The sequence below is a fragment of the Periplaneta americana genome, chromosome 4 (genome assembly GCF_040183065.1).
Source record: "Periplaneta americana isolate PAMFEO1 chromosome 4, P.americana_PAMFEO1_priV1, whole genome shotgun sequence".
Lineage (NCBI taxonomy): Eukaryota > Metazoa > Arthropoda > Insecta > Blattodea > Blattidae > Periplaneta > Periplaneta americana.
The window spans coordinates 70,011,117-70,033,536 of record NC_091120.1 but is presented as its reverse complement, the minus strand read 5'-3'; the positions used below and the strand labels follow the sequence as shown (position 1 = coordinate 70,033,536).

At 34.9% G+C, this 22,420-nt stretch overlaps 1 protein-coding gene across 1 annotated transcript in view; it reads right to left on the bottom strand.

Moving 5' to 3' along the window:
* Positions 1-18,053, bottom strand: part of LOC138698921 (uncharacterized) — a 42,799-nt gene extending 24,746 nt beyond the window's left edge. The window contains exons 1-5 of the mRNA XM_069825117.1: positions 18,042-18,053; positions 16,843-17,666; positions 14,597-14,720; positions 5,154-5,980; positions 156-213 (exon numbers count right to left, since the gene is read on the bottom strand). Of these exons, the coding sequence (XP_069681218.1) occupies positions 156-213; positions 5,154-5,980; positions 14,597-14,720; positions 16,843-17,666; positions 18,042-18,053 (1,845 nt within the window). The remainder of the gene's footprint in view (positions 1-155; positions 214-5,153; positions 5,981-14,596; positions 14,721-16,842; positions 17,667-18,041) is intronic.
* Between the last annotated feature and the right edge of the window lie 4,367 nt (positions 18,054-22,420).

Here is a 22,420-nt window from a genome sequence, read left to right as displayed (position 1 = left end):
AGTACATAGGTATTTGTTATATAACATAACACCTATTGAGAAATTAACATGATTTCATATAAAATTAATGTTCCCAGAATAATTAAGCTGTTTTTATTTCATTGTAAATGTTCCCTTCCTGAATCTGTAAATTAAAATATAATATTTTTACTTACGAGAAGCTTCATGGCGCCGTGTGTACTAGTGGTTGAGGCACAGAGATGCTTCTGTCTGCTAGGATGCAGTAAGCGGTTTATATACTGCTATCTCCTCTCTTCCGTCTAGCATTCCTGTGCTTTCTAGTCTTGGTAAACATAATCATCTCTGGAGCAGAACACATCACATTGAAATCGTAGAGTTTACGTATCTGGATAACAGGTAGAAGCAGATACCTTTTCTTTCTTCTGTAGTGGTTTAACAATTAGGCTATGGGAGGGTGGACTGCAGTGACGTATCTTCCTAAACGATGTTGTCCTCGATGTTTAGTCTCTAGTGGCTACCATGTAACCCGTTGGTTCGCGCGTTTATACACTACCGAATTGGATAGATTTTTAAGGGCAATAAAATTATCGTTAATGTGACTTTATCAGAGACCAAAGTTCCTTCTGGTTGATACGCGGAACGTTAAACAAGTTTGTCTCTGATACAGGACTGCCGTCAAAACTCGTAATTTCTTAGCCACTTTGAATTTCGACGCTGAATTAGCTTACAGTAATGTACTTAATTAATTAAGCACTTGTGCTATGAAGTATACCATAAACCTGTAATTATTAGTAGAAGTTATTCACTTATTCCCAAAACCATCTTTATATAATTATCTACAAGAATGGAGAAATTCGGCATTTAGCTTTCGTGTTATTTTGTATTATTTTTAGTATTTAATTTAGATCCAATTTTTATTTTGTAATTTAATTAATATGTTTTATATTTCATTATAACGCCGGGGACAATACAACATGTAATTTAGGTATACAAAAAAACATTCCTTAACGGATACTTTGCAGTAGCGGACACCTCTCATAAACTTACAACTTAAGTTATATAGTGATTTACAAATGCTTTTATTGGAATATAAATACTCAGTAGCTAATATTCTCAGTAAGGAAAGGAGACTTCTAAATAAACAGGAAAACAGTTTACATTTTTCTCAGTAGCAGATCTAATCGCACAGTGCTCTTTGTTTTATAATTCCTTACATCTTCTCAATATGCTAACTGCTGTCTTGTTGAAATGTACAGAACTTTTCGATTGGAGAAGATCATGTACGATGATTAGTTCAATTGGTGCTAAGAAGAAAAATCTCAGCATATTTAAATGTAAAAAAGTGTGTTTTCATCCTTTATTCCATAATACTGTACTATTGTGATATGTCACATCTCTTAATTTCACTTAAGAATAACCTTTAAAATGCACAAGCTAATATTACTTAATATTTATCTTTAGAATATTAGGTTATTTTAAAATCGGGAATAACTTTTTGTGCAATGGCAGAGACCTTAAACTGCCGTTATCAGCCCTATCGTTTCAACTCTACGACTGAGATTCATATTACTGTGAATCGTAGACCACTTAGGGCGGTTGTATAAAGAAAGATGACAGGAGATTAATTTAGAACCAAGTTCCGAAAATGAACTGAGAGGACGACTTGGTCGCGTTGTATAACACTGAACTCTCTTTACATTAATCTAGTTCAAATCTGATCTGAGTTCTCAAAAGTGGACGGTGCAACACAGCCAAACCAATCTCGATCGTTTACTCGTTGGATAATACGGAACAATGTGATCCAGTAGCCCGTGACAGTGTAGTGACTGCAAGAGACGAGTAAATTATGAATTGGAATGGAACTAAGAAACAGCGATGTGAAAATTTCTCGCAAAAAGAATAGTGCGAACTGTTGGATATACTTCTCTTTAAAATATATAAACATTACAGAAAAACAAGGTTGATTAATTTACTTTCAAATCTAAAGGAAAGATGTGGAAAGAAATCATAACTGAATTCAATGCTAGGAATATACGAGTAATAAAAATGAAACTTTAATATCCTCCCACACCATACACGGAAAGTCGTCTATTTTCCTTGCATTATTTCATAACCGAATGAATGTGAAGGATGGAATAAATATACAAATATAGACCTACATACGGCAAATATTAAATATTAATTATCCGTAAAGTACAAATTTTTCATTACTTAGGCCTACGCATTTCTTTTTTTTTTTTTTTTTTTCATAAATGCGAAATTCGTTATATAATTAACAATTCCATACATGTCTATTTATGAATAATAAGCAATAATAGACGTTTTTTTGTATAGTTCTCTTAAAATACAAGATACATCCAAATCTAAAAAAAGATATGGAAAGAATTTGTAACTAAATTCGATGGTAGGAATACAGTTTAAACTTTTATTTCCTTCCACATCACACACAGGGAACTGATACCTAATTTTCTTTGTGTTAACTACTTCAAGACCAAATGAAATTGAGAGATGAAATAACTTTACAAATAAACACGCAGCACATATTAGGTACTAATTATTTCGTAATGTACAGTAGGGGAGGCAACACCTCTCCTGTAAACTTATCATGTGTCGTGGCTATATCACCAATGGGTATGAAGGAGAAAAATAGGTTTTAGTCTGAGATCAACTTCCATGTCGGTAGATTCGTATAATATTAACCAGCAAAAATCAAATCCGCCTTTGATAGCTTATTCTTTCCCTCCTCTCACAAGTTACATTTCAAGTCTCATCTCCTCATCTGTAAATGTTTCTTATTACTTACACATTAATTGTTATTTTATAAATTCGAAATGCATTATTTTATTTTTTATTTTATTGGGTTATTTTACGACGCGGTATCAACATCTCACGTTATTTAGCGTCTGAGTGAAATGGTGATAATGCCGCTGAAATGAGTCCAGAATCCAGCACCGAAAATTACCCAGCATTTGCTCGTACTGGGTTGAGGGAAAACCACGAAAAAACCTTCAACCAGGTAACTTTCCCCGACCGGGATTCGAACCAGGGCCACCTGGTTTCGCGGCCAGACACACTGACCGTTACTCCACAGGTGTGTACGAAATTCATTAAATTAACAGCAATTTCAAACATGTTTATTTTTAATGATAAACAATAACGTTTGTATTTGGGATGTAGGCTCACATTCCTCGTTAGTGATATCCATAACCACACTTCTCGAAATCATAAACTCTACAATCTTTAAACATTGTTTTTAAATAGCATTCATTCAAACTGACAGAATTCACCTCAATAATGTCATTGTATACAGATAGGGTGCATTGTAATTCTTGACTTGTGCTTGAGAACTGATTAAATATTAAATGTGAATACTTCTGGACCAGGCTCAATAAGATTAATACTAAAAAAAACAGATTTAAATAATATAGACTTGGATTGAGATAACATGAACGTAGATTAGAGTTTATACAACATAAAACCTGGATTCAACTTGACTGGCGACCGTTTTCAATCATTAATCTCGTGGTTCGAAAGCTTTATATAACCTGTCCAGTCGGCCTCGGTAGCGTAGTTAGTTTAGCGCTGGCATTCTATGCTCGAGGTTGCGAGTTCCATCCCGGCCCAGATCGATGGCATATAATTGTTTTTAAATGCGACAGGCTCATTTCAGTAGAGTTACTGGTATATAAAAGAACTCCTGCGAGAAAAAGAATTCCGACACACCGGTTGATAGAACTTCTGCAGTTGCGAGCGTCGTTAGATAAACCATAATTTAACAACCTGTCCCTGGAAAGACAGACACTATTCAGTGTGCATCACAGGCGCTGGGTCTACATTATTGTACACTCTTAAAGAATCATGATGACGATGACGATGGAAAGCATGAACCTTTGCAGTTGGACGACAATAATAGTACTATCAGAAAGAGCAGTGGTATAAGCAGCAGCGATGGTGGTGCTGGTGATGGTGGTGATTTTGATGGTGGTGTTAGACTTCAAAGATTAGGAAGGTCTGTCCCGTCTCTCATCGTTACGTTTAAATACAGGTGGGTTCTGGTGTCAATTGTCCTTATCCTCGTATTTATTACGGCTGTTTGGGAATTTTACTTACCCAGTCTGTTGAATAATTTTTTATTCGAATAGATTTGTTGAGGAGCGATGTTTCCCAAAACGCTCTGGTCACTGACGGAACATTTCTTACACATGGTTTTTTCCCCAGTATATTTCAGTTAACCATTGTATGTAAAAATATTATGCATTATTACACTATATCCGATAATTGCTATTTCTGATGCCCACATATTTCAACGTTCATCAGAGAAGATAATAGTAACAGAGAATAAAGTGGAATAGTGGCTGATCTAACAAGATTGTCATTCGCAATTCTTGTCTCAGTCAATGTTCTCATCCAAAATATACTGTACTGGCATTAAGATGTGAGCTGATTGATATTTAACCCAAATTAGGCAAAAATTTTATTCACTACATGCATTATATGTGCCGCATATTTAATTTTATATTTTTCATAAATCAATTACATTATTTTCTAGAAAAAATATAGATTTCTTTAATCGTATTTGAAATGGAATGTTCAATCCCAAGGTTTTTTTGTGCATAAAGGGTTCTAGCATTGAATGCACTCTTGAATGCAAAATTGAAATTGTGACCCGTACATTCCTCATACGAGCACACAATAAGTAAAAACCTTAACCATAATTTCTTAAAGTTTAAATTAGAGAAGCGACATAATCTTAATGTCCCCATTGAATTCCTGGTAAAGTGATGCACTGTAAGTTTTGTATATTGATGAATAAGAATAAATCAGAAATTAAATATTCACAAACAGTTCACTTTTTATTTATGTCGAATATTTTCATACATGTATAAAAATATTTGTGTAAAATATGTACAAAACATAATTATTAATATATCTTCAAAATAAAACAGACAACAGAAAATACAATCAATAAAATTATACATAACAGAGTTGTAAGCATATTCTTAATGCTCTTTCATTTTTTACAGACAAGTATTTTCTTTACGGGACGTCTTTATAATGATATATTGTCATTCTCATATTGTAAGATGATTTAACAGCATTGAAATTGATTTTGAACTTCATAAAAATGAATGTACTGGTTTTCTTGTGAATTAGGACGCGTGAAAAGTATGCGTGTTCGGCTATTACAGAATTAATGGTGACCGCCAAAATCAAATTCTCCATGACCGCCAAATCCATGTCCCCCCAGACCTCCACCGAGACCTCCGTCATGTCCCTTGATGAACACTGGTATCTTCTTCTCTACCACCACTGGTACCTTCACGGGGTAAGGGTGGGGTACAGGGACCTTCACTGGGTAGGGCTTGGGTACATGGACAGGGTGGGGTACAGGAACGGGGACCTTGACTGGAACTTTAACGGGGTAGGGGACTGTCTTTTCTACAGGGTAAGGTACCTTCTTCTCCACATACACGGGGTAGGGTTTAGATACAGGGACTGGATATGGTTTCTCAACGTGAACTGGAACAGGTACCTTTACAGGGACAGGAACTTTCTTTTCAACATGGACAGGATAAGGATGAGGGACAGGCACTTTAACTTCTTTGGTGATGGTGATGGCCTTCACATGAGACTCACCGCCTCCAAGACCACTACCGCCGAAAAAGTGATCTCCTCCAAGACCACTACCGCCGAAAGAGTGATCTCCTCCAAGACCACTGCCGCCGAAAGAATGACCTCCTCCAAGACCACTACCGCCGAATGAGTGACCTCCTCCCAGAGAGATACCTCCACCATGGCCTCCAAGTGATACCCCGCCTCCGTGACCTCCTAAGGATAAACCTCCTTCGTGACCACCTGACAGTCCACCTCCGTGACCCCCAAATGACAGACTTCCTCCATGTCCGAAGCCTCCTCCCCCATAACCTAGGTCATGGAGTCCTCTCTTGTCTGTCTTTTTGTCCTTCTTCTGGTCTTCAGCCAGAACTAAGGACGCTGTAGCCAAAAGTATAGTGCAAATCTGTAGAGACATATTTACGAAGATATATTAGAATATGAGTACCGGTACATAGGATTTTTGTTATATGATCTAACATCTATTGAAAAATGAACATGATTTGGTGTAAAAAGTAATGTTGTCAGAATAGAGTTCTTGATCTTGGTACTCGAATGTTCAAATAAAATAAATAAATAAATAAATAAATAAATAAAATAAAAATATTAATATATAGTGACCAGACAGTACCGAAAGAAACTGTGAGCATTTTAAAATTAATTTACCACATTTTTATTTGTCTTTATATGTTGTGACTTTTTTTGTAACTTGAATTTCGCAAAAATGTATTGTATAAGCTGTTTTTATTTCATTGTAAATGTTCCTCTCCTGAATCTGTAAATTAATAGTACATTGTGCAACGAGCCTGTAATGATAGTAATTAAGACGCGAGTATGTTTGTTTATGAAAAGAGCGCAAGCGAGTTTCATAATTTTCTGTACGAGCGTCTTAATTACTATTATAGGCAAGTTACATACGACATTTTATGCACGACCATATTTCTAACTTGAAATTATTCAGAAGTATTCATTTTATTCGTACCTGACCCAAGAGCGGAAGAGACCTTGTGCATAACTCTTAAATTGTGAGATGTGCTCAGACGCGAAAGTATTGATTTTTTCCGAGGAACAATAATGGCATTGACCTTGATATAACCTAGAGAATAACATGAACTTATTTTGATATAACCTGAAAATTGATTTAGAATTGAAAAACGAGATGACAAATTGAATTTATTTGAATATTATTTACAATTAACGCTAATTATTATAGTAATAGAACATAACCTTCTGCGACAATATTGGATTTCCAGCCTCCGTGACGTTTCCCTCGTTCTCTTTCGATTGTATATCCGAGAATAATCGAAAACCTGAACTTTAATTAATAGGTGTACTTTAATGACATGCATTAAAGGACTGCTACTAGGTGTATAATTACTACATTTCAGCATGGTCGAGAATAAAATATATTTTTACTTACGAGAAGCTGCATGGCGCCGTGTGTACTAGTGGATGAGGCACAGAGATGCTTCTGTCTGCTTTGATGCAGTAAGCGGTTTATATACTGCTATCTCCTCTCTTCCGTCTAGCATTCCTGTGCTTTCTAGTCTTGGTAAACATAATCTTCTCTGGAGCAGAACATATCGCATTGAAATCGTAGAATTGACGTATCCAGATAAACTGATTGAAGCAGATACCTTTCCTTTCTTCTGTAGTGCTTTAACAATTGAAGCGGTGAGATCAATAACCATTGAAGTCGATTTACACAATTATCGAGAAAAAATGATAATAATAATAATAATAATAATAATAATAATAATAATAAACTATTTTTGTATTTTTTACCTATTTATTATTTTCTGCATATATTTTTTGTTGTTGTTTTCGAGATCAAGACAAAGTAGTATAGCAACTGTTAAAGTCGTAACACTTGTGGAATTATGCAAAATGTAATTTCAAATTTGAAAAAAAAAAAATGAATGGACAAAAATGAACTTGATTGGTTATAGACCTTACCTCATCAATTTGGCTATGGGAGGGGGGACTGCAGTGACTTGTCTGCGTAAACGCTGTTGTCCTCGATGTTTAGTCTCTAGTGTAGGGCTGGTCACATTACGTGATTCTGAGAAATGAGCGCTGTGTGCTTTAAAGAGCAGGTCTTGCGAGTGCTCTGACGTATGCATACTGTACGTCATTTAGTGTCGGTGCAGTGGTGATTCTGCAGTATGATGGCGAACTTTGAAGACGGAGCTTCCGCTCATTCAATAACCGTCCCGCTATTCCCAATGCTTTTAATGTATCATGGGAAGAGGAGTTCTTTTTGGTAGAGAACAGTGGATTAGCAAAGTATTTAATTTGGCATAAAACACTCCAACTAATTAAGAAGTTCAATATCCAACGACATTATTCTTTATAACATGCTACTGGATATGACAAATATGTTGGTAATGAACGCCATAGATTAATACAACTTAAAGATAATGTTTCTCAGGTACATTATATTAGAGTATCTATTTGATATTTACATTGCATTATAAGTTATTATACATTTAGTAATATATAATTTTAAATTACACAAGTATTATGATATATCATAGTATAGTATATTACAGTTCATGATATATAATATGTCATATGATATATCATAGTATAGTATATTACAGTTCATGATAATCATATGTCATATTATATATCATGAACTGTAATATACTATACTGTGATATATCATAATGTTTGTATAATTTAAAATTATATATTACTAAATGTACTGCAATAACTTATAATGCAATATAAATATCGAATAGATACTCTAATACAGTGATGTCAACGAGAGCTCAACGTGCTCATAGCCCGTATGCGCTGATCAGAGCCCGTAAGGAACGCAGGTACAAGTCACTGGTGAACACAAGGCTTGTACATTACACATTGACGAAGAAGTCGTTCAGTAAGTTTCTGGCTGACTAGACTCTTAGGGTGCTATTCATAGACATTTTGCAGCACGCGCTACGAGCTACGCTAGCTCCGGCTATCCACTGGTTACTAGTACACAATTCAAATCATATCCTATCGCTAACACTGGTTTATGAATACGAAAAACGCTGATAATCCACCGAAAGCCCGCGCTAAAAATGTCTATGAATACGGCCCTTAACTTCTTATATAAGTTAAAGATGAGATTGGTTTGTGGAAATTATTTAGTTATAAAGACAAGCAGTGTCGAACGCCTGAAATTATTAGTTCATCTAGGCTATAGAATGATATATGCCTAATATTCAAATTAGTTTGGTTTTTAGTGACATTAAATAGTAATAAATGTATGTAAAGATGTATTGTAGAACTTTTTCCTCGCAGCATTGTATTTATGTTTACAGAATAAAGTACAGATAAAAGTGTGTGTTGCTAATGGCGTAAATTCGTTAAATGTCAGTTAAGAGTTGTGTCTATAAATTGACCAGATTTTCGTACATAAATTCTCAGTTTAACGATGTTTCTTACTATTACGATATTGTTCTGTCCAGATATTTTGAATTACGTGAATATTTATCAGAATTCATAATAGAAAAACAGAGACAGTCCAGAATTAGATGACTCTACATGGACCGAGGAACGTGACTTTCTCAAGGATGTATTAGAGTATCTGAACGTTTTGAATTTGAGATCGCAAGGAAAGAATAAATTAATCTGTGTCAACAGATATTGTTAAAAGCTTTCAGATGAAGATTTCATTGTGGATGTCACAGATCTCACAGCACAATTTTTATAATTTTAACGCCTTCAGTCATTGACCTCCTGTTCAACAGTGTAAAATACTGTAATGTTTTAAAAAATCTATGGGAAGAGTTCCATTGACGATTTAAAGATATTGACCTACTCCAGCCCAAGCTGGATTTGTGTCGGCAAAAATCAGGAAAAAAAAAAAAACACTTCTGAATTATGCAAGAAGTCAGGAATATAAATTTCCTTCTAGAAGTGTGATGATGCTCATATAAGTAGTACAAGATTATGTAACAGTTAAAAACAGTAATTAGGCCTAGGCTAATTATATGCCTCATTATGTAAAACTGCTTAAGTTAAAGAGAAGCTATGTTTATTATTTGTTATATCCTACTATTTTATAATTAATTGCATTAATTAGAGGGCTACATGTTGCAAAATGTGCTTTTATTTCTTGTTTTCTTGTATGAGCGTAACACATTATCTATTAATTAAGAGCAGTTTAATTCATCTTGCAGTGATAGGCCAATAGAGTTCATTCTGCTCACCCCTTCTTGTTCACCGCTACTGCTTACAGAATAGATTCATTAGAACCCGTGCGCGCTTTGGAGCACGTAGTGTCTTTCACGTGCTGTGACCTTGACATCACTGCTCTAATATAATGTACCTGAGAAACATTTTTTTTAAGTTGTATTAATTTGTGGACATATGATGTGATATGATATAATGATATGATATGATATGATATGATATGATATGATATGATATGATATGATATGATATGATATGATATGATATGATATGATATTATATTATATTATATTATATTATATTATATTATATTATATTATATTATATTATATTATATTATATTATATTATATTATATTATATATTAACAGGATGACAATAATGCACTTAGTGAATCGGCTATGAGAATTAGCTACAAAATTTGCCACGAAATTGCAAAGGAATTGAAAACATTCAACGAAGGTAACTTCGTCTAGCGATGTTTAATTATATTGGTAGATGAACTCTGTCCACAGCAAGTAGAGGAAGTGGAAGCCATACGCCTGTCTTGTAGAACCGTGGTGAGAAGATTGCATTATGTGCATATGGGTTATGTAAATAAGCCTAATGATTTGTATATGTGTATGGAGCGAAGTTTATTTTATTAAATTAATAAGAGTGTTATAAATTCTGTAATGTACAATAGATTGATGTAATATCCTTATAAACTATTATATAGTGACACACTGAATGACTAGAACAACTGTGGCTCTAGTTATATTAATGCAGGGAAGGTAGCTGTAATGTGAGTCCGCCACTGAGTGAGCGTTCTGCTCTGGCTTGGAATTGAAGTGCTTGCGGAGCGAGAGCAGCTCTGGCAGACTGAATGGAGTCGCTCTCATGCCCGGCCCTGCTCTAGTGGTAACCATGTAAGCCCTTGGTTCGCGAGTTTAGACCCGACCGAAGGCGATGACTTTTTAAGAACAATAAAATTATCGTTAGTTATCAGGGAAGAAAGTCTCGTGTGGTGATATGCAAAATATTAAAGAAGTATGACTCTGATAGAGGACTGCCGTCAAAATTATTAATTTCTTAGTCACGTTGAATTTCAGCGCTGAATAATCTTACAGTAATATACTTAATTAATAAAGCACTTGTACTTAGAAGTACACCATAAGCCTGCAATTATTACTAGAAATTATTCATTTATTCCAAAAATCATCTTTATATATCTACCAGTAATTGCAACGCCGACGAGAGTACTAACGAAAATTAGATATACAGCGAAAAAATTCTTATCGGATACTTTGCAATAGCGGACACCAATTACAAACGGACAACTTAAATTATATTGTGATTTACACATGCTTTTATTGGAATATAAATACTCAGTAGCTAATATTCTCAGTAACGAAAGTAGACTTCTAAATAAACAGAAACACAGTTTAAACTTTTCTCAGTAGCAGATCTAATCCCACAGTGCTCTTTGTTTTATAATTCCTTACATCTTCTCGACATACTATCTGCTGTCTTGTAGAAATGTACAGAAGTTTTTCATTGGAGCAGATCATATACGATGATTAGTTGAATTAGTTTGGTGCTAAGAAGACAAAATCAAGCATATTTAAGTATAAAAAAGTGTTTTCTTCCATTCTTTAATAATATTGTATTACTGTGACATGTCACATCACTTAATTTCAATGAAGAATAATAATTAATATGCACAACTTCTGTATTACTTAATATTTATTTTTAAAATATTACATTATTTTAAATTGTGGAATAATTTTTTGTGCAATGGCAGAGCCCTTAACTTGCCGCTATCTGTCCGACCGTGCCAGCTCTACGAGAGTGATTCATAGATGTTGCTAGTGCTGGGAAGCGTAAGCCACTTAGTGCCGGTTGTATAAAGAAATATGGCTGAAGATTAATTTAGAATTAAGTTCAGAAAATGAACTGAGGGTACTACTTGATCACGTTGTACAACACTGAACTCTGTTTAAATTAATCTAGATCAAATGTGATGTGAGGTCTGAAAATTGGAAGTTGCAACACAGCCAAGCAAATGAATTACGAAAATAGTTTGCCCGTTGGATAATACGGAACAATATAATTCAACAGACCTTGATAGTGTAGTGGCTGCTAGAGACGAGTAAATTATGGATGGGAATGTAACTAGAAACATCTATGCGAAAATTTCTCGTAAAAAGAAAAGGGCGAAATGTAAGATATACTTGTCCTTAAAATGTACATATAAACATTACAGAAAAACAAGACCGATTCAGTAACTTTCAAATCTAAAGAAAAGACGTAGAAATAAATTGTAACTGAAATAAATGCTAGAAATATACGAGTAATAAAAATGGAACTTTAATATCCTCCTACACCACACGCGGGAATGACGTCTAGTTTACTTGTATTTTCTCATAACCGAATGAAAGTAAGAGATGGAATAACATTACAAATATAGAACTACACGCGGCACATATTAAATCTTAATTATTCCGTAAGCTACACATTTTTTATTACTTACGCATTTATTTTTGTTTTTTTTTCATCAATGCGAAATTCGTTATATTATTAACAATTTCATATATATTTATTTACAAGTGATAAACTATAATAGATGTTTATATATACTTACTTACAAATGGCTTTTAAAGAACCCGGAGGTTCATTGCCGCCCTCACATAAGCCCGCCATCGGTCCCTATCCTGTGCAAGATTAATCCAGCCTCTGCCATATTCCACCTCCCTCAAATCCATTTTGTTTATTATCCTCCCATCTACGTCTCGGCCTCACCAAAGTTCTTTTTCCCTCCGGCCTCCCAGCTAACACTCTAGATGCATTTCTGATTCGCCCATACGTACTACATACCCTGCCCATCTCAAACACCTGGATTTAATGTTTCTAATAATATCAAGTGAAGAGTACAATGCATGCAGTTCTACGTTGTATAACTTTCCAAATATTTTCCTATGAACCTTATTCTCAAACAACCTTAATCTCTGTTCATCTCTCAATGCGAGAGTCCAAGTTTCACAACCGTACAGAACAACCGGTAATATAATTGTTTTATAAATTCTAACTTTCAGATTTTTTGACAGCAGGTTAGGTGACAAAAGCTTCTCAACCGAATAATAATACGCATTTCCTATATTAATTCTGCGTTTAATTTCCTCCCGAGTGTCATCTATATTTGTTACTGTTTCAAGAAATTTGAATTTTTCCACCTCTTCGAAGGATAAATCTCCAGTTTTTGTATTTCCATTTCGTACAATATTCTGGTCACGATACATAATCATATACTTGGTCTTTTCGGGGTTTACTTCCAAGCCTATCGCTTTATTTGCTTCAAGTAAAATTTACATGTTTTCCCTAAACGTTTGTGAATTTTCTCGTAACATATTCACGTCATCCGCATAGACAAGCAGCTGATGTAAACCTTTCAATTCCAAACCCTCTGTGTTATCCTGAACTTCCCTAATGGCATATTCTAAAGCGAAGATAAAATGTAAAGGTATATATTTTTGTTAAAATGCAGGTACATCCAAATCTAAAAAAAGACGAGGAAAGAAATTGTAACTGAATTCGATGATAGGAATATAATTTAAACATTTATTTCCTTCCACACCACACACAGGGTACTGATACCTGACTTTCTTTGCGTTAGATACTTCATGACCAAATGAAAGTGAGAGACTAATAAATTTTATAAATATACACGCAGCACATATTACGTATTAATTATTCCGTAATGTACAGTATAGGAGGCAACACCTCTCCTGTAAACTTATCATGTATCATGGCTATATCATCAATGGTTATGAAGAAGGAAAATAGGTTTTTAGTCAGAGATGAACTTCCATGTCGGTAGATTCGTATAATATTAACCAGCAAAAATCAAACCCTCTTTTTTATAGCTTATTCTTTCCCTTCTCGCACAACTCACATTTCAAGTCTCGCCTGCTCATCTATACACATTTCTTATTATTTACACATTAATTTTTATTTTATAAATTCGAAATACATCAAAGTAACAGCAATTTCATGCATGTTTATTTTTAAATCACAAACAATAGCGTTTGTTTTTGGGATGTAGGCTGACATTTCTCGTTACTGATATCCATAACCTCACTTCTCTAAATTATCAACTCTACAATGTTTAAACATTATTATTTAAATATGAATCATTCAAAATAGACAGAAGTCACCGCAGTAATATAATTGTATACAGTTAGGGTGCATTGAAATTCTTGCCTTATGCTTGAGAACTGATTAAATATCAAATATGAATACTTCTGATCCAGGTTCAAGGATATTGAGAGGAACAAATTCCAGATTAAAAATAATATGAACTTAGATAGAGATAACATGAACATATATTAGTCTTTGTACAATAGAAAAGCTGGATTCAACTTGACTGGCGCCCATTTTTAACCATTAATCTCGCGGCTCAAAATCTTTACAAAACCCGTCCAGTCGGCCTCGATAGCGTAGTTGGTATAGCGCTGACATTCTATGCTCGAGGTTGTGCGTTCGATTCCGGGACAAGATCGATGGCATTTAAGTGTGTTTAAATGCGACAGGCTCATGTCAGTAGATTTACTGGTATGCAAAAGAACTCCGCGAGACAAAATCCCGGCTCACCGGCGACGCTGATATAACCTCTGCAGTTGCGAGCGTCGTTAAATAAGCCATAATTTAACAACCTGTCCTAAGAAAGTCAGAAACTATACAGCGTGTAACATAGGTGGTGGGTCTATGTTACTGTACGCTCTTAGTTAAATAGATGACAACGATGATGAAGACAACGATAGAGAATATGGACCTTTGGAGTATGATAACAATAATAGTACTAGTAGAAAGAGCAGTAGCATCAGCAGCAGCGATACTTTTGGTGGTGGTGGTGGTGGTGGTGGTGGTGGTGGCGGCGGCGGCGGCGGCGGCGGCGGCAGCGGCGGCGGCAGCGGCGGTGTTAGACTTCAAAGATTAGGAAGGTTTGTCCCGTCTCTCTTCGTTTCGTTAAAATATAGTTAGGTCCTTGTGTCAATTATCCTTATCTACGTATTTATTAGGGCTGTTTGGAAATGTCGTGTACCCAGTCTGTTGAATCATTTTGTATTCGAATAGAGCTGTTGAGGAGTGATATGTTTCCCAAAACGCTCAGCCCACCAACGGAATATTTGTTTCACATAGATTTTCCAGAGTATATTTCAGTTAACTTTTCTACGTAAACATATTTTTCATTATTAGGCTGTATCTGATAATTAATATTTTTTATATCTCCATATTTCACCGTTTATAAGAGAAGATAATAGTAACAGAGAATAAAGTGGAATAGTGCCTGGACTGAGAAGAGTATCATTCGCTCTTCTTGCCTCAGTCAATGTTCTCATCCACAATATACTGTACTGGTATTAAGATGTGAGCTAATTGATATTTAACCAAAATTAGGCTAAATTTTATTCAGTACATGCACTATATGTACTGGATAATACTAATAATCACAATAATAATAATAGCTATAATATCACTGTTTCATATCATATATAAATTTTTAAGTAATTTTTCTTTTTTTTTATGTCTTGTCTGTGTATTTTATATAATATGTCTAGGCCTATGTTTTTATGTTGTAGATGCATTTTTTTGTCATGTGCCTATTTCATTTAATTTTATGTCATGTACGTCCTTAAAAGTAATACGTATGTTTCTACGAAATGCTTACTTTTTTGTATAACAAGTCTTGTGTGATGTGTCCTGGGAAAATATTTTATGTAATATGTCTGTTGTGTTTCATATATTGTGTATCTATTTCCATGTATTATGCCTATTTTATCTCATATCTACGTATTTGTATATAATATAACTATGATTTTTATATTATGTCATACACATAACATTTAATGTTATATGTATATTGTCCACACCTGTGGAGTAACGGTCAGCGCGTTTGGCTGCTAAACCAGGTGGCCCGGGTTCGAATCCCGGTCGGGGCAAGTTACCTGGTTGAGGATTTTTCCGGGGTTTTCCCCCAACCCAATACGAGCAAATGCTGGGTAACTTTCGGTGCTGGACCCCGGACTCATTTCACCGGCATTATCACCTTCATATCATTCAGACGCTAAATAACCTAGATGTTGATACAGCGTCGTAAAATAACCCAATAAAATAAAAATAAATAAAATATATGTGTATTTTATGTCGTAATTATGATAAATTTCTAAATTATAGACATCAGCTCAAAGAATTTTGAGTGACCACAAGGGTCCTGAATACAATAAACATATACAATAGGTATTTTTACAGAACTATAATTTGTATGATTTAACTATAACCCTAATATACCGTCGGGTAAAATAGAGTTTTATAAATTTGGAAATTCAATAATAAAAATAATTATATGTGCCGGCTATTTAATTTAATATTTCTCTTCAAATAATCACATTATTTTCTAAAAAAAACATGGCTACAGATTTCTTTAATCATATTCGAAATGCAATGTTGCATCCCTACTTTTTTTGTGCATAAAGGGTTCTAACATTGAACGTACTATTGAATGAAAAATTGAAATTGTGACCCGTATATCCCTCATATGAGCACACCATAACTAAAACCATAACTATCATTTCATAAAGTTTACTTTAAATTAGTGAAGAAACATAATTTTAATCTTCCCATTACATTCCTGGTAAATTGAAGCACAGCAAGATTTGTATATTAATATACAAAAAATAAAAAAGAAATTAAATATTCACAAACAATTCACTTTTTATTTATGTAGGATATTTTCATACACGTATAAAAATATTTGTGCAAAACATGTACAAAGCATAATTATAAATATCTTCGAAATAAAACAAATAAAAATACAATCAATTATACATAACGTTAACAGAGTTGTAAGCATATTCTTAATACGCTTCCATTTTTAAACACAAGTACTTTCTTCACACGATGTGTTAATAATGATATATTGTTATTCCCATTTTGTAAGATGATTCAAGAGCTTTGAAATTGATTGTGAACTTTATAAAAATGAATGTACAAGTTTCCTTGTGAATTAGGATGCGTGGAAAATATGAGCGTTAGGCTGTTACAGACTTAATGGTGACCGCCAAAATCAAATCCTCCATGACCGCCAAATCCATGTCCCCCCAGACCACCACCGAGACCTCCGTCATGTCCCTTGATGAACACTGGTACCTTCTTCTCTACCACCACTGGTACCTTCACAGGGTAAGGGTGGGGTACAGGGACCTTCACTGGGTAGGGTTTGGGTACATGGACAGGGTGGGGTACAGGAACGGGGACCTTGACTGGAACTTTAACGGGATATGGGACTGTCTTTTCTACAGGGTAAGGTACTTTCTTCTCCACATACACGGGGTAGGGCTTAGGTATAGGGACTGGATATGGTTTATCAACGTGAACTGGAACAGGTACCTTTACAGGGACAGGAACTTTCTTTTCAACATGGACAGGATAAGGATGAGGGACAGGCACTTTAACTTCCTTGGTGATGGTGATGGCCTTCACATGAGACTCACCGCCTCCAAGACCACTACCGCCGAAAGAGTGACCTCCTCCAAGACCACTGCCTCCGAAAGAGTGACTTCCTCCAAGACCACTGCCGCCGAAAGAGTGACCTCCAAGACCACTGCCGCCGAATAAGTGACCTCCTCCCAGAGAGATACCTCCACCATGACCTCCAAGTGATACTCCGCCTCCGTGACCTCCTAATGACAAACCACCTTCGTGATCACCTGAGAGTCCACCTCCGTGACCTCCAAATGACAGACTTCCTCCATGTCCGAAGTCTCCTCCCCCATAACCTAGGTCATGGAGTCCTCTCTTGTCTGTCTTTTTGTCCTTCTTCTGGTGTTCAGCCAGAACTAAGGATGCTGTAGCCAAAAGTATGGTGCAAATCTGTATAGACAAATTTACAAGTATATATTAAAATATGAGTACATAGGTCTTTGTTATATGATGTAACACCTATTGAGAAATTAACATGATTTGATGTAAAAAGTAATGTTCCCAGAGTATAGATCTTGACCTTGGTACACGCAAGTTCAAATAAAAGAAATAAACATTTAAATTTATAGTTAGGTGACAGTATCAAACGAAAGTAAAAGTTTTTTAAAATTAACTTACCACATTTTTATTTGTCGTTATTTGAAATTACTTTTTTTTTGTAACTTGAATTACCGAAAGTTTATTGTAGGCCTATAAGCTGTTTTTATTTCATTATAAATGTTCCTCTCCTGAATCTGTAAATTAAAATGTAATATTTTTACTTACGAGAAGCTTCATGGCGCCGTGTGTCCTAGTGGGTGAGGCACAGAGATGCTTCTGTCTGCTTTGATGCAGTAAGCGGTTTATATACTGCTGTCTCCTCTCTTCCGTCTAGCATTCCTGTGCTTTCTACTCTTGATAAACATAATCTTCTCTGGAGCAGAACACATCGCATTGAAATCGTAGAATTGATATATCCGGATAAACATATAGAATCAGATACCTTTCCTATTTGCGGTAGTGGTTTCACAATTTGGGTATGGAATTGGGAATTGCAGTGATTTGTCTTCGTAAATGCCTTTGTCCTCGATGTTTAGTCTCTAGTGGTTACCATGTAAGCTCTTGGTTCGTGAGTTTAGAACCTACCGAAGGCGATGAATTTTTAAGGAGAATAGAATTATTATTGTCACGTAGGAAAGTCCCTTGTGATTGATATGCGGCACGTTAAAGAACTTTGTCTCTGACAGAGGATTAACATCAAAACTTGTCATTTTTTAGCCACGTTGAATTTGGACGCTGTATTAGCTTACAGTAATATAATTAATTAGTAAATCACTTGTACTATGAAGTACACCATAAGCCTGCAAATATTAATAGCCTACAAGTTATTCAGTCATTCCCAAAATCATCTTTATATATCTACGAGTCTTTATAACGCCGAGGACAGTACTACATGAAAATTAGACTATAGAACGAAACATAACTTAATGGATACTTTGCAATAGCTGACACCTCTTATAAACGGACAACTTAAATTATGTAATAATAATAATAATAATAATAATAATAATAATAATAATAATATTATTATTATTATTATTATTATTATTAATCTGTGGCACTACAGCCCATGAAGCGCCTAGAGCGACCAGCCGGCTGCTGGCCTCACGCCCACATGCCGAAGTGGAGGTGGACGATCATCCAACCAGAATGGAGGTATCGTGAGGTTAGCACGATGATCCCCCCAGCCGTTATAGCTGGTATTCGCAAACGGATTTCTCTATCTATCGTAACTCCCCAAGTGTATCACGATGCTTGGTGGGCACCGGTCCCATACACTGGCCGAAAGTTCATGAGAAAATTTCTTCCCCTATGAGGACTCGAACCAGCGCGCATTCCGTAACGCGAGTCCTAGGCAGGATGCCTTAGACCCCGACGCCACGGTGCGGAATACTTAAATTATATAGCCATTTACAAATGCTGTTATTGGAATATAAAAATTCTCAGTACCGTAGCTAATATTCTCAGTAACGAAAGCAGACTTATAAATAAACAGGAAACAGTTTACATTTTTCTCATTAGCATATCTAACCTCACAGTGCTTTTTGTTTTATAATTCGTTACATCTTCTCGGCATACTAACTGCTGTCTTGTAGAAATGTACAAAACTTTTCGATTGGAGAAGATCATATACGATGGTGCTAAGAAGACAAAATCTCAGCGTAATCCATTAATTTTATTACACAGGAGATTAACAAAAAATTTTTCTAACTAAAAATACCTCCACATATGCAGAGCACATCACAAATTCCAACCACATCTACAGAGAACTCAAAACAGACATGGAAATACTGCACATCCAACCAAAAAGCCAGAAACTCAACACACCAGAACAATATGAAATATACAGACACACGAAAACACACACCAACGATATTCTCAACACACAACTCAATTTCAAAACACATACACTCTTTGACTCTACACTACGAACGCATCCTCACAGGAAACAATAGGCGCCAAGACCAAAGAAATTTATTAATATAGATTACTAACTTACTACCACAGAAATCAAATAAAACTTAAATCTAATGGACTTGAATATCGTACTCGAAGACAAATGTCTACTTTTCCATTAATTGAGCCTAAATGTCATTACAAGTGCAGGTCTTACATGGTGTAGTTCCGGCCCAAGACTTTATAATAAAAATCAAACCATTTTCCAAATCTGAAATATTTTAGAATTGGAGTTTTTAAAGAATAAAATTTAATAATTATTCATGATTTAAAATATTAAAACATTTGTGTATTTTGTACCTTTTATTTCTGTTGACTATATTCATGTTGTTATTGAATATCACTGTCTTCTGTCTAATTGTCAATTTATATTAAATATATTCTTTTCTCTCTTTTTCTCTTTCCTTTTTTTTTTTGCTCTTGTGTGTTATGTATTGGTTTAAATTAAGTTACTTATTGTATTAGTAAACTGTCCTTGTAAATTTTATGTTATATTATTTACTAAGACCACACAGTATACGAGCCTGGCTCTTACGATAGTGGCTAAAAACATTTTTGGTTTATAATTTTAATTTGTACTTTCTAGCTAGTTAAATAAATTAAATTAAATTAAATTTAAGTGTAAAAAAGTGTGGTTTCTTCTTTCTTCGATAATATTGGATTACTGTGACATTTCACACACCTTAATTTCACTGAACAATAATCCTTAATATGCACAAGCTATGTATTACATATTATTTATCTTCAAAATGTTACGTTATTTTATAAATGTGGAAAAAAAAAAATTGTGCATTGCCAGGGCCCTTAACTTGCCGTTTTCTGCCCGACCGTGCCAACTCTACGAGAGTGATTCATAGATGTCGCTAGTTCTGGGAAGCGTAGACCACATAGGGCCGATTGTATAAAAAAGATCACTGGAGATTAATTGAGAACCAGGTTCCGAAAATGAACTGAGAATATGACTTGATCGCGTTGTATAACACTGAACTCTGTTTACATTAATCCAGTTCAAATCTGATCTGAGTTCTGAAACAGAACCAAACGAATTAATTACGAAAATCGTCTACCCGTTGGATAATACGGAAGAATGCATTCCAGCAGCCTCTGACAATGTAGGGACTGCAAGGGACGAGTAAATTATGGATGGGAATGTAACTAAGAAGCAACGATGTGCAACAAAAGGGCGAACTGTTAGATATACTTATGTTTAAAATATAATAAACAAGACAGAAAAACAAAGGCCAATTCACCGATTCGGTTACTTTCAAATCTAAAAAAAGGACGTGGATAGAAATTGAAGAGTCCACTGCAAGAATGATGGATGTCACTTTCTTGTCGAAAATAAACCAGTACTGTCAATGCATAGCTTAAGACATATAGAATGTAGATAGAGAGTTATATGGCATTAACACTGACAGTCATTTCCAGTAATGATCGGAAAATCTCAGTTAAGCATTGAGCACTAAGCATTTCAAACTTTCAATTGCTTCTCCTGCAAAATGTATTCCAAATGATATCCATCATTCTTGCAGTGGACTCTTCAATTGTAACTGAATTCAATGCTAGATATGTAATAAAAATGAAACCCTCATATTCTCCCACACCACATATGGAAATGACGTCTATTTTCCTTGCATTATTTCGTAACAAAATGAAAGGACAGATGGAATAACTTTACAAATATAGACCTACATGCGGCACATATTAAATATTAGTTATTTCGTAACGTACACATTTTGTTTATTACTTACGTATTTTTTTCTGAATTGCGAAATTCTATGTTATAGGTTTCAGTCTGAGGTGAACTTCCGTGTCTTTAGATTCGTATAATATTACTTACTTAAAAAGGGCTTTTGGAGACCCGGAGGTTCATTGCTACTCTCATATAAGCCCTCCACCGGTCTTTATCCTCAGTAAGACTAATCCAGTCCCTAACATCATATCCCACCGCCCTCAAACCCATTTTTATACTAGCCTCCCATCTTCGTCTCGGTCTCCCTTTTTCACTCCGGTCTCCCAACTAACATTCTATATGCATTTCTCAATTCCCCCATAAGTGCTACATGCCCCGCCTGTCTCAAAAGTATGGATTTTATATGCTAATACAATATTTAATATTAATATTCGTATAATATTAACTAGAAAAAAACAAACCCTGTTTTTGATAGCGTATTCTGCCCCTTGTCGCACAGGTCACACTTAAAGTTTCGCCTTCTCGTAGTATACACGATTCTTATTACTTACACAGTAATTTTCATTTTATAAATTCGAAACTCATTAAGTTAACAACAATTTCATGTATCTCTGTTTTAAATTTGAAAAAGTTTGTATTTCGGATGTAGGCTAACATTCCTCGTTACTGATGTCCATAACCTCACTTCTCTAAATCTTAAATTCTGTAATCTTTGAACATTGATATTTAAATAGCAATCATTCAAAATAGACAAAATTCACGTCAATAATATATTTGCGTAAAGTTGGGGTACAACGACATTCTTGCCTTATGCTTGAGAACTGATTAAATATTAAACAAGAATACCTCTGAACCAAGTTCAAGGAGATTAATAGGAAAAAATGGGAGATTTTGAATAATATGAACTTTGAGATAACATAAACATAGATTAGCGATTATGTGACATAAAAGCTGG